At 37.1% G+C, this 13,905-nt stretch overlaps 1 protein-coding gene across 2 annotated transcripts in view; it reads left to right on the top strand.

The window, feature by feature from the left end:
* The window catches only part of LOC150079140 (vacuolar protein sorting-associated protein 11 homolog), a 697,977-nt gene that overhangs the window by 91,665 nt on the left and 592,407 nt on the right, over nucleotides 1-13,905 (top strand). For both annotated transcript variants that reach the window (XM_090382204.1, XM_090382205.1), the window contains one exon: nucleotides 9,968-10,065. In XM_090382204.1, the coding sequence (XP_090238330.1) occupies nucleotides 9,968-10,065 (98 nt within the window). The remainder of the gene's footprint in view (nucleotides 1-9,967; nucleotides 10,066-13,905) is intronic.

Genomic DNA, 13,905 nt, shown 5'->3' with positions numbered 1-13,905 from the left:
TTATAAATGATATTGATGATGGTATATCAAGCTTAATGTCCAAATTTGCAGACGATACAAAGGTTGGCAGGGTTGTCAAGGACACTACTGACACTATGCTGCTGCAACAGGATCTGGAAAGGTTGAGCAGATGGGCTGAGAGGTGGCAAATGAAGTTTAACATTGACAAATGTAAAGTACTACACATGGGAAACAGCAACGCCAGAGCAACGTATCAACTCTGTGGTACTACGCTGACAGTGGTAGAGAATGAAAGGGACTTGGGGGTGGTTGTGCAGGCAGATATGAAGTTCTCTGAGCAGTGCAGACGGGCTGCAAGAGTAGCTCATGGAGTATTGTCAATGATATACAGGAATTTTTCTAGCAGGGATAAGGAGGTGATTATTCCCTTGTATAAGGCAATGGTCAGGCCACACCTTGAGTACTGTATACAGGTCTGGAGGCCTCATTTCAAGAAGGATGTAGAGCTGCTGGAACGAGTACAGAGAAGGGCAACAAGATTAGTGAATGGAACAAAGGGGTGCTCTTACGAAGAAAGGCTTAAATTTTGCAAATTACAGTGTCTGGAGACTAGGCACCAGCGAGGTGATCTGATAGAGGTGTATAAAGCCTTGAATGGTTTAAGCATGCTCAATACTGATGGGATTCTTCCTCTAGCTCAGAAAAATCACCTGAGAGGGCATAAATTCAAATTGAGAAAAGACAGATGTAGGATAGACGTGCGGAAATTTGCCTTTAGCCAGCGGGTGGTTGGTTGGTGGAACAGACTGCCATCCCTTGTGGTGGAGGTTGATAGCCTAAATAAGTTTAAGGCTCAGCTGGACAGGTATTTTGAACGAACAGAGGGGTGAAGTGGAAGTGGGTTTTTTTTTTTTTTTTTTTTGGCTGATGCTGCATAAGCTTGCTTTCTTGCATCAAATGCCTCTACTAATGCTAATGCTAATGCTAATATCTCTTTTTGTAATGTTTCATAAAACTTCAAGTATTTTATGAAACATTTCTGCTAGGATTGCACCTTCAGAATAGTACCTAACAAATACCATTTGCATTGCCACATTAATGGTATGTGTACTTTCATCCAGCTGGATTGAAAATTTAGTACTGCTGAATTTGTTTCTGCAGTTGTGTTTTAATGTCATTAGCAAGATCCATGAACGTGTTTTGTCATGTTTTTTATGGCTTCATTGTTTTTGCAGTCAGGTGACACTTACCCTTTAAACCTTTGATAAAATTGTTATGTATTTATTCATTACATTTGCACTTAATTGTCACAATTCTTGATGTTGTTAAAAAAAAAGCAGTGTCTTTTTTTTTATGTCAGGATGCTTAGTAACCAAGTGGGGCATAAATTTTTGTTGGCATCATACTCTTGTTGACCAGGATATTAGCATCAAGTATACACTAGGGTATTTTCTTCTTATTAATCATTGTTTGCGAAAATTCAAGTTCAGAATATTCTTCTTTATATTTCCTTACTTGAGGATTCCTTTATATCACATTTGAATATGGAACTTTCACCACTTAAAGAAACTTTTGAACTTTTTTTTTTTTTTTTTGGGACCATCATTTGATGAAAATGTAGCAGTTATGCTTACACCCTACTTTAAAAGTTGCTGATTCATTTTTAGATTGAAAAAAATAAAAAAATAAAAAAAAAATAAATAATTCTGTACATTAACTAAACTGTCCAGAAATATTGAACTCATATGTGCGAAGGCTATATTCAGCTGAATGCGACATATTTCTGTGAACCGGAACAAATTTGAAGGATTTAGGATACTTTGGAAAATAATCTTTAGAAATAACTGGAAATTAATATATGGCATGGGAAAGTGCTCGAAAGCTGTTTTTTTTTTTTTTTTTTTGTCTCTGAAGTCTGTTTTCACTCCATAGAGCAATTTGCATTGCCATGTTAATTATTTGCAGTTGTTTTGAGTGCAGAAACTCACAATTTTCAGTTTTGATTAGCCACCATTATGTGTAATGGTCACTGTTTCTTGAATTACTTGTGTCTCAGTGTGTGCACAGCAGTAAACTGTTAAGGAAATTCAATACTACATGCAGAAAGCAATTGGGCATAGAATGCTACAGTTGATTGCCTTTATCTCTCTGATGTGTTTTTGACTAAGGAAAAAAAAATTCAAATATCTTTGTGAGTAGCCCTACTTCAAACTCTTAATATTAGTACAGTATATGAAAATTACCTGTATGATATTCCTTTTATAATCTAGTTATTGCAGCTATGAATATTCATTTTTTTGGTATTATATTTATGAAAAAGGTAAAAACCATAAGTGATATTGACAAATGCTCCAAAACTTTTTATTTTGGGGGGTCAGATTTGCCCAGAAACAATAACTTAGAACCAGATTTAAAAAAAAGGAGGAAAAGCATTCATAAATGCTGCTTTATGAGATTTTCATTGGGAAGGGGGGGCTACTTGGCACTAATGCATTTGAAGATGGTAAACCTGTTAATTTTGTTCTGACACCTGGCAGGTTAACAATCAGGTAACAACATTAGCTTTTTGTTTGTTTCAAAACAAAGTGTACATAATTACTTGGAATAAGGGGGGGTCTGCATGATTGTTCATTATTATGTTAATGAATTGATAGACATCACATTGTTATATCACATGGTAGATTAAGTCATTTATTATCGAAACAATACAATTCCTTTAAAATTGTGTCATTTTCCTTTAAAATTGTGCCATGTGATATAATAGTGTAGTGTCTGTCAATTCATTAACTTAATAAAGTGTACATAAATCTCAACATTGTTGAGTCAGCAACATTTACTGTGAATATGAAATGAAAACATCAGTAACTTGCCATTACCATCAAAAGTTAAGAGTTTTTGTTATTTCAAGTTCATGAGTAAGACATGTTTGTCAATTCTTAATTTGACATACTAACTGCTAAGACTCTTTAAAATAAATATAGAAATTCTGTGGACATATATTCTGTGGCCTCCTCTGACTGTGCGGTTGTCCTGGAGTATAAACAGAAAATTTATTTATTTATATACATTTATTATATTTATCTGCCAGTTGGTATAATTTATGATATATTTAAGTGATTGTTGAACAAAAAAAAAATAGTAATAATAAATAGAAATTTGTAACTTCACCAGCATTTGATATCAATCATGGAGAGACTTTTTTTGCTCTCGCCGAAGATCAAGCACAAAGCTTTGTCATTAATGCTTTGGCTTATTGGCTTAGAGATAAATACCATGGAACCATAATCCTGGGTTCTGCCTAAGTTTTTAATATCTTTTTTGAATTGTATGGTATCACCAGAATGATGAATCTGCTACAATTTAAAAAAATCTGAGACACTGCCAGGGCATCTGTTTCAAAGCTGTCCTGGCTTCTCATCAGCCGGTGGGTTGCCTCTTTTAGTAAACATATGAATAATGTGTTTTGTTCAAGTGAACAGCTAAGTGGTGTATGGCAGTAAAACTTCCATTTATAACCATAACAACTGTTATACTTAATTGGGTCACATTTGTCCTATTCAGTACAGATACAGTAGAGCTGTCAGGGGTATCTCAGCACAGTAGTTGAAATCAAATAAAAATTCATATGCTTCTCTTGTGTTTGATTTCAGTCATGGAGAAACCTGTTCTCACTGAAGAATGAACACTGAATCCTAACTGCTAAGGGCTTATGTTCAATTTAGAGGCAAATACCATTATCCATGTTCTGCCTAAGTTACTAATATCTTTTCAAATTGTATATCATCACCAAAATAGGTGAATATTTTGTATGTTTAAAAAAAAATAACTGAGACACCACCAGAATAGCTGTTTCAAAGTTTACTGGCTTCTTATCAGCTGGAGGGTGGTGTCTATTAGCAAATATATGCTGAACTGTGATTAACGTATTTTGTGTAATTGTGCAATCAGGCAGTATAAATAAAAGGTGAACTTCCATTTATAAACATAACAACTTATGTTTACCTTTAACTCCTACACTTGGGTCATATTTACCCTATGCAATAAAAATGCATTAGGATTGCACGAGTATTTTAATGCATTAGCTGAAATCAAATCAAAATTCATAGGTTTTACCTGCATTCAGTTGAAATTTTACATCCATACACTGTTCACTTAGACAAAATATATTATTCACAGTTCAGCATATGTTTGCTAATAGAGACCACCTGCCAGTAAGATGAGAAGTCAGTAAACTTTGAAATAGCTGTTCTGGATACATTTAAAGAATCTCAGAATCTTTAAATGTATAGCAGATTCATCTATTCTGGTGATGTTTTACAATTTAAATAGATGTAGCAACTTAGGTGGAACTGCAGATAACAATATTTGTCTCGGAATTGAACAGGACGAGAGTTGCCTGTGCGGACGTGCCTTTCTGCCGCTCTTGGAACAGAGAAGTTTTTTCTGATTTATTTTCTGCTTTATTAGTTTAAATTGACATATTAACTTATTTCTAGAGTAGCTTTATATTCCTATTTACGGTACTTAAGTTTAAGGTAACTTAGATAGAGATTTTGTAGGTATTACTTAGTATCGGAAAGGGTATCAAATCCACGTGTTTACCATTCATAAATAGCCGCCATTGTCACGCGAAAATTAATCAGTAAAATCTATTAATCTTGTTGAACTTCATTGGCAATTAAATTGTACTTTTAACTATACATATAACCACTTAGGTTACGTAACATAAATAATTAGTAAAAATAAATAATTAATACATAACTTGATACGGAAGTTATATAAAGGGATTTCGTAGATAACACTCGTTACTGAAACATAAATACTTCGTAGATAACAGTCGTTACTGAAACATAAATATTTCGTAGATAACACTCGTTACTGAAACATAAATATTTCGAAGTTAATCAAAAGAGTCCGTAGAAGTACCGTCCGTAATTACCGCCATTGTAACACGATACAGCATATCCGGAATTCGATAGCATTAGCTTTGTATAGTATAGTGCATAATATAATATTGTCAATTAATCAGTAAATCTATTAATCTTGTTAAACTTCATTGTCAATTAAATTGTACTTTTAACTATATATATATAACGACTTAGAGTACAAACGTAACAAATAATTAATACATACTTGATACGGAAGTTATATAAAGGGAACTCGTAGATAACACTCAATACTGAAAAATAAATATAGCGTTATAACTGTGTTAAGATACAAGTTTAAGGTTTTAATTTTGTTCTGTAATTGTAATTTTATTGACATTTAAATCGAAATCATGACTCTGACCAGAGCAGCAAAGCAAAAAGGCTCAAGCTAATGGGAGTGCTGTGACTCAGGGGAGAACTGAGGTGGGCAGTTGCCCTCTGAATCACAGCCTTTTAAGATGCACTGTTTGCTTGATGTTTGCGGAGCAATCGGGTACGGGACATGATACTGCCATGGGGAATGTCTTTGTGTGTGCACGATGCAAGGAGTGCAAGGAAATTAGGCGACAACTCGGCGTTCTTATCGGCCTATATGAGACCTTGAAGGACAGGGTGGATGCCCTCGAAGGAAATAAATTGAGGGGCCCATCAAGCTCTCAGCTGCCCACATCAACGCCAGAGCTTGCACTTGGTCATCTTGCAACACAGAGGCAGCCCCCAAGGCAGAATGCGCTGGTCCCACAGGAACTAGTAGTTGTTGGTGACTCTATTGTCAGGGAAATGGGGAACATGCTTTGTAAAAAGGATAGGTGGAACAGGACCAGGGTATGTCTGCCAGGGGCAAAGGTTGATGACGTTGTAGAGCAGATATCATCTTTTAAGGGCACAAAAGGTGATATAGTTGTACACGTTGGCACTAATGATATTAAGAGTAGGAGACCAGCGGAATTACTTAACAAGTACAGGTCATTATTGAAAAAAAGCCGTGAAGTAGGGTTGAATTTGAAAGTGTCTGCAATTCTGCTCAGACACGATAGGAGGGAGTATATGATGAGAGCCTTGTCGATCAATTCGGCCCTGGAAAGATTGTGCAAGGCTCAAGGGGTAGAATTTTTTTCAGCCTGGAATGTACTTGTTAACAGGAGAGATTGCTTCTACAGGGATGGGATACACTTAAATAGAAAGGGTGCAAGAATATTTGCTGATGCTATCGAGGCAGTGTTAGGTAGGTCAGAAAACTGCTAGCTTGGGGGGAGACAAAGACTAATAGATTAACAGTAGCCACTGGCAGAGGTGAAAGAGATTCTTGCACTGCTTCTATTGGAATGAGCAGAAGCCTGAAAAACAAGATGCAGGATATTTCAGAGACTGCTGGAAGTCATTGCGGTACAAGTAAACACATGGGTTGTGTTAGGGTAGCTAAGAATAGAAACAGGTGCATGTGTACTTGCGTGTACACCAATGCTAGGAGTTTAGTAAATAAATTTGATGAATTTGAGGTATTGCTCAAAACATCAAAGGCAGATATTGTTGGAATATCAGAGACGTGGTGTCACACAGATATAAGGAATGCAGAACTGGAATTTGGGGAGTACAACGTCTACAGAAAGGATAGACAGGATAGGAAGGGAGGAGAGGTTATGCTATTAGTTAAGAAACACATAAAATCCAAGGAAGTGAAGCCAGTCGACATCGATGGACACGGCAGTGTCGAGTCAGTTTGGTGTGACATAAGTATAGGTAAATCAAAATTGAGAGTAGGAGTGTGCTATAGGCCTAATGACTCTGATGAGTATAATAAGATACTGTACAGGGAAATAGAATGGGCCAGTAAATCAGAGAGTCTTATAATGGGGGATTTTAATTTCCCAGATATTGACTGGAATTTGTGGGTTGGTCACTCACACACTAGCAAGGCTTTTGTGGATTTATTGGATGATTGTTTTCTACACCAGCATGTTCGGGAGGCAACTAGAGGGAGTAATATATACTTGATTTGATTATCAATAGTGATTCTTCATGCATTAGGAATCTGCAGATAAAGGAACCACTGGGTGGCAGTGATCACAGTGTGCTGAAGTGGGATTTACTCAAGGAGGTAACTACCATCAGAGGTAAAGGGAAGGGTTTTTGCTTTCGTAAAGGCGACTATGATGGTCTGAGACAGTATTTTAATTCTATACAGTGGGACCAACTGATGATGTTGCCAACAGCAAATTCAAAATGGGAGGCATTCAGAGAACTAATCTTGGAAGCTACCAGGCTTTACATACCAACCAAGAAATATTGTTTAAGGTTCAGGCCTAAATGGTTGTCAGATGAACTGACGAGACATATGGCAGAGAAGAAAAATACATGGGATACATACAAATTAATGGGTGACATGGAAGCCTATGATAGATATAAGTTGGTCTGTAACCAAGTCACAAAGGAGATTAGGCAGGCAAAGGCAGATTATGAGAAATCCTTGGCAAAGGATGCAAAGAAAAACAGAAAAGAGTTCTTTACCTATTTAAACTTAAAAAGGAAAGGGATGAATCAGATTGGTCCACTGGATGTTGATGGTTCACCAGTTGAGGATCCTGCTCAGGTGGCTAACGATCTAAATGAATATTTTGCATCTACATTCACACATGGGAAGTTATTCAGGAAGGGGAATGCCAGAGGTGAAGTAAACTCTGGCAGTGAGCTAGATGATTTTGTAATAACTGAGAGGAAAGTGGAGGAGAAATTGTTGAGGATAAACATAAAAAATGCACCCAGGGTGGATGGGATCTATCCAGTTATATTAAAGGAGGCAGCAAAGGAAGTAAGCAAACCCCTAGCCATAATTATGAGAGCTTCTTTGGACTCAGGGGAGGTACCCATAGACTGGAGATGTGCAAATGTAACCCCAATTCACAAAGGAGGATCAAAGGCTGACACAAGTAATTATAGACCTGTTAGTTTAACTTCGGTTCCAGGAAAATTAATGGAGGCACTGGTTAAAGAAGCACTGCAGGATCATCTGGACAAGAATTCAGTTATAGCTCAGACACAGCATGGTTTTGTTAAGGGCAGGTCTTGGCTGACCAATTTGATTGGATACTATGATGTAGTCACAAAAGAACTGGATGCAGGGAATAACTTTGATATTATATATTTGGATCTTAGAAAGGCTTTTGATACTGTTGCGCATGGAAGACTGCTGCACAAATTGGAGAAGTGTGGCACTGGAGGCAAATTGCTGCTATGGATAAAGGGATGGTTGAGTGGCAGAAGACAGAGAGTGGTAATCAATGGACACTGCTCAACGTGGGCTAATGTTATTAGTGGAGTTCCTCAGGGTTCAGTGTTGGGTCCATTGTTGTTTTCTGTATTTATAAATGATATTGATGATGGTATATCAAGCTTAATGTCCAAGTTTGCAGACGATAAAAAGGTTGGCAGGGTTGTTAAGGACACTACAGACGCTATGCTGCTGCAACAGGATCAGGAAAGGTTGAGCAGATGGGCTGAGAGGTGGCAAATGAAGTTGAACATTGACAAATGTAAAGTACTACATATGGGAAACAGTAACCCCAGATCAACGTATCAACTCTGTGGTACTACGCTGACAGTGGTAGAGAATGAAAAGGACCTGGGGGTAATTGTGCAGACAGATATGAAGTTCTCTGAGCAGTGCAGACGAGCTGCAAGAGTAGCTCATGGTGTCTTGTCAATGATATGCAGGAATTTTTCTAGCAGGGACAGGGATGTGATTATTCCCTTGTATAAGGCATTGGTCAGGCCACACCTTGAGTACTGTATACAGGTCTGGAGGCCTCATTTCAAGAAGGATGTAGAGCTGCTGGAACGAGTACAGAGAAGGGCAACAAGATTAGTGAATGGAACAAAGGGTTGCTCTTACGAAGAAAGGCTTAAGTTTTGCAAATTACAGAGCCTGGAGACTAGGCATCGGCGAGGTGATCTGATAGAGGTGTATAAGGCTTTGAATGGCTTGAGCATGCTCAATGCCGATGGGATTCTTCCTCTTGCTCAGAATAATCACCTGAGAGGGCATAAATTCAAATTGAGGAAGGACGGATGTCGGATAGATGTGCGGAAATTTGCCTTTAGCCAGCGGGCAGTTGGTTTGTGGAATAGACTTCCATCACTTGTTGTTGAAGTTGATAGCCTAAATAAATTTAAGGCCCAGCTGGACAGGTATTTCGAATGAACGGAGGGGTGAAATGGGAGTAGTGGTTGTTTTTTTTTTTTTTTTTTTTTGGCTGATGCTGAATAAGCTTGCTTTCTTGCATCATATGCCTCTACTAATACTAATAAGCTTTAGTACCAAGGACTCAGTGCTTGATATGCCAGGCGCCACCGTAGCCAGGTGGGAAGGAGCAGCAGTGTGTAGCACACGCTTCTTGATTAGACCAGGGTTTGAGCCCGTCACCACCAAATATGGAGGATGCGGAAAGGTCAGGGAATGACCACCGCATATCCCGGAGCAATATGGCCTTAGTTGCTAATGCTCCTAAAAATCAAATAACAAACAAACAGCTTGATATGCCTGAGAGCAGAAAGTCTCTCCATGATTAAAATCAAAGGCAGATAAAGCATATGATTTTAATTTGATTTCAACTACTGCACTGAAATACTCCTGCAATCCTGTAGAAAAAACATTACTTTTAAAATAATTAGAAATGTGTATCTATTTATATTGGCAAATAATGGTAATAAAATTCAATTTTGAATAGACCTTGATATTTATAGCCAGATTCTGCATTGTAAATATATCTTAAAATGAAAAGTGAGGGAAAAAAAATCTGATATATTTTGGGAGGCCTTCTCACCTCCCTGAACCTCTGCCTCATCTCCCCTAGAGAAATGAGACTCCCTGGTTAAAAACTCCTGCTGTGTAAATTATATTTTGTTTTTATATCAGTTCCTCTCCAAATTTTTTTTGCCTCCATAAAGGAGCATTCCCTTCAGTTTGCACACCTCTGATCTAGATCAGCAATCCCATTTAGTCTGGATAAATTTTACTGTATTTTATTATTTTAAATAAACTCTGTTTAATGACTAGTTATTATGTATATTGTTTTATATAGGTGACTGCCTTATATGTTCATGAAAATCTGAATATGATGGCAATAGGGTATGAAGATGGGCATGTATTTCTCCTGAAAGGGGACTTGACTCGTGAAAGGTAAACAGCTCAACTTTTTTTTTTTTTTTTATAATCAAAAAATTGTGTATTTTTATGCTAAAGTATATTAAGTTTTAAAGCATATTGTAATTATCTGAATATAGGATATACAGTAAACTCTCTATATTATTTTCTAAGGGATGGCTCAAAGAGCATTGTAAACAGGAAGTGTTATTAATTCAATCCTCCACCTATACACACTTCACAGGATTGATTGTGGGACCAGAAAAAAAAAGTGTTCTGTATGACAGTGTTATAATGGGAGTTTACCATTTTTACTTTGTAATAATTTTACTGTATTCCTCATACAACAAAGTCTTTATGCTTGATGATTTCAAAATTTGTAAATCTATGGTGGGACCATTTGTAAATCGATGGTAAATCTGTCAGGGGACCTATCTTTTTTTTGCTAACAATATATATCACAGACCTTCGTGATATTCGTGTATTAAGAATTTGCAGATAAAGGAACCACTAGGTGGCAGTGATCACAGTATACTGATGTGGGATTTACTTAAAGATTTCATTACCATCAGGGGTAAAGGAAAGGGTTTATGCTTCCGTAAAGGTGAGTACAGTGGTCTCCGACAGTTTTTAAATTCTGTACAGTGGGATAAACTGACGATGTTACCAACAGTAAATTCTAAGTGGGAAGCATTCAAGAAATTAATCGTGGAAGCTACTAAAAGTTTCATACCTATTAAGAAATATTGTTCAAGGTTTAGGCCTAAATGGTTATCTAATGAACTAATGAGACTCGTAATAGAGAAGAAAAATGCATGGGATGCATATAAATTATCAAGCGACTCAGAAGCCTATGGCAGATATAATCTAGTCTGTAATCAGGTGACAAAGGAGGTTAGGCAGGCGAAGGCAGATTACGAGAAATCCTTGGCAAAAGATGCTAAGAAAAACAGCAAGGATTTCTTTACTTATATCAACTCTAAAAGGAATGGGATGAATCTGATTGGTCCACTTGACATTGATGGTTCGACTGTCGATGATCCTGCTCAGATAGCAAACAAACTGAATGAGTATTTTGCATCTACATTCACACATGAGGAATTATTAAGGTTTGAAAGTGGCAGAAGGTTATCAAATTGTAGCAGGATACTTAATGATTTTGTAATAACTGAAAGCAAAGTGGAGGAGAAATTGTTGAAGTTAAACATAAGAAAAGCATCTGGGGTAGATGGGATCTATCCAGTTATATTAAAGGAGGCGGCAAAGCAACTAAGCAAACCCTTAGCCATAATTATGAGAGCGTCCTTGGACTCAGGGGAGGTTCCCATGGACTGGAGATGTGCAAATGTATCCCCAATTCACAAAGGGGGATCGAAGGGTGATACGAGTAACTACAGACCAGTTAGTTTAACTTCTGTTCCGGCTAAAATAATGGAGTCACTGGTTAAAGATGCATTGCAGGATCATCTAGACAAGACTGCAGCAATAATTCAGACACAGCATGGGTTTGTTAAGGGAAAGTCTTGTCTGACAAATTTGATAGGATATTATGATGTGGTTACAAAGGAACTGGATGCAAAAAATAATTTTGATATCATATATTTGGATTTCAGGAAAGCTTTTGACACTGTTGCACATGCAAGACTATTGTACAAATTGGAGCAGAATGGTATTAAGGGTAAGTTGCTACAATGGATAAAAGGATGGTTAAGTGGGAGAAGACAGAGGGTGGTAATCAATGGGTGCTGCTCTTCATGGACTAATCTTATTAGTGGAGTCCCACAGGGTTCGGTGTTGGGTCCTCTCTTGTTTTGTATATTTATCAGTGATATCAGGCTTAGTGTCGAAGTTTGCAGATGATACAAAGGTTGGCAGGGTTGTTAATGACAGTAATGGCAGTGTGCTACTGCAACAGGATCTAGATAATTTGGGCAGATGGGCTAAGAAGTGGCAAATGAAGTTTAACCTTGACAAATGCAAAGTACTGCATATTTGTAGAAGTAACCCCAGAGAAACGTACCAACTGTGTGGTACTACACTTAAGGTGGTAGAAAATGAAAAAGACCTGGGAGTAATTGTGCAGTCAGATATGAAGTTTTCTGACCAATGCAGACAGGCTGCCAGGGCAGTTCATGGGGTTTTGTCAATGATATATAGGAATTTTGCTAGCAGGGAGGAGGAGGTGATTGTCCCTCTGTATAAGGCAATGGTCAGGCCACGCCTTGAGTACTGCGTACAGGTCTGGAGGCCTCATTTTAGGAAGGATGTAGATTTACTTGAGCGTGTACAGAGAAGGGCAACAAGATTGGTGAGGGGAATGAAGGGATCCTCTTAGCAAGAGAGGCTTAAGTTCTGCAAATTGCAGTGGCTGGAGACTAGGCACCTGTGCAGTGATCTGATTGAGGTATATAAGGCCTTGAATGGGTTGAGCACGCTGAATTCTGATGGGATCCTTCCAATTGTTCAGATTACGAACCTAAGGGGGCATAAATTCAAATTAAGAATAGACAGATGTAGAATAGATGTGCAGAAATTTGCCTTTAGCCAGCGGGTGGTTAATTGCTGGAACAAACTTCCATCTGTCGTTGTGGAAGTTGATAGGTTGAATAAATTTAAGGAGGAACTGGACAGGCATTTGGAGGGAATGGTGTGATTTTTTTTTTTTTTTTTTTGGCTGATGCTGCATAAGCTCATACACTTGCTTTCTTGCATCACATGCCACTACTACTACTACTACTACAACAAACAGTAGAACATGTACTGATTACTTGTCCAGCTTTTGCAGATGAGCGCCGAAACTCCTTCAAAGAGCTAAACAAACATCACTCCCTCACTCTCAAAACCATACTGGAAGATAGAAAAAATATAGCAGATGTTTTTCAGTTCCTCAAGAAAATAAATTACTACAATCAAATATAAAACTAAATATTGTCTCTAAAGCAAGCTAAAGTCATTCTCTGTTACTCTTGGAAATCATTAGCGGCAGTATACGAATTAGAACAAAACCATTATATAAAATTTTACAGGCGCATTTTAGCCGCAGTAGCTCTTGCGCCAAGAATTCTTAAATCAAATCAAATCAAAACCGCCACAGCCAGTTCCAATGTTCTGTGTCTGTTTTGTTTTAGAAGTATATTTCATTTATATATTCTATAACACAGCATGTTACATTAACACAAATGTGTTAACACAAATGTTAACACATTTGTGTTAATATTCTATAACACATTTGCATTCCATTTACTTATAATTTGTTGCTCTTCAAAACCAGTCACAAAAGGAATAAATGAAATTAAATTTATTGGCTTATGTGTATGGAAATGGGTAACCCAAAACTCAGCTAACTTAGATATTTGAATAGGGACTCTAAAGAAGTAAACAAACAAATATGTTAGCTTTAGATTAAAGTTAATAAGTACACAGTAAGTATCTCACCTATTAAAAAGTTAATAGGTGAGATATTCTGACTATAGTTGGCATACTCTCAAACTTAGTTATTTAGAAAGGGAGAAGTAGGCCAATTGATATTCAATTTGTTTCAGGAAATTGTCATGAAAATGTTTACATATTTTTTATAGACCCCTGCATCTAATAATAATAGTAAGAATTACATAAATATCAGTAATATAAATATTCCAATTCATGCATTGAGATTTCTCTTTCATTTTAGTTGAATAGTTGACTAAACAGAATTTTTTTAACATCAGTGTGTCATTTTAACATAACTATCTACCAAAGTAGTTGAATTAATTAATTAAATTGGCATCATTTTGGTTATATCTCATATTGTGACTGCCTTCACGAGTTGCCATGGTATTGTACTACTTCGAATAAATAACACTTCACCAGCGGAGAAGACTATTGTTATTTATTCTC

This window comes from Mastigoproctus giganteus, chromosome 10 (genome assembly GCF_048544385.1).
Source record: "Mastigoproctus giganteus isolate SK-2022 chromosome 10, ASM4854438v1, whole genome shotgun sequence".
Taxonomy (NCBI): domain Eukaryota; kingdom Metazoa; phylum Arthropoda; class Arachnida; order Uropygi; family Thelyphonidae; genus Mastigoproctus; species Mastigoproctus giganteus.
Note: the sequence above shows the minus strand (reverse complement) of the source record. Positions and strands in the feature narration are given on the sequence as shown.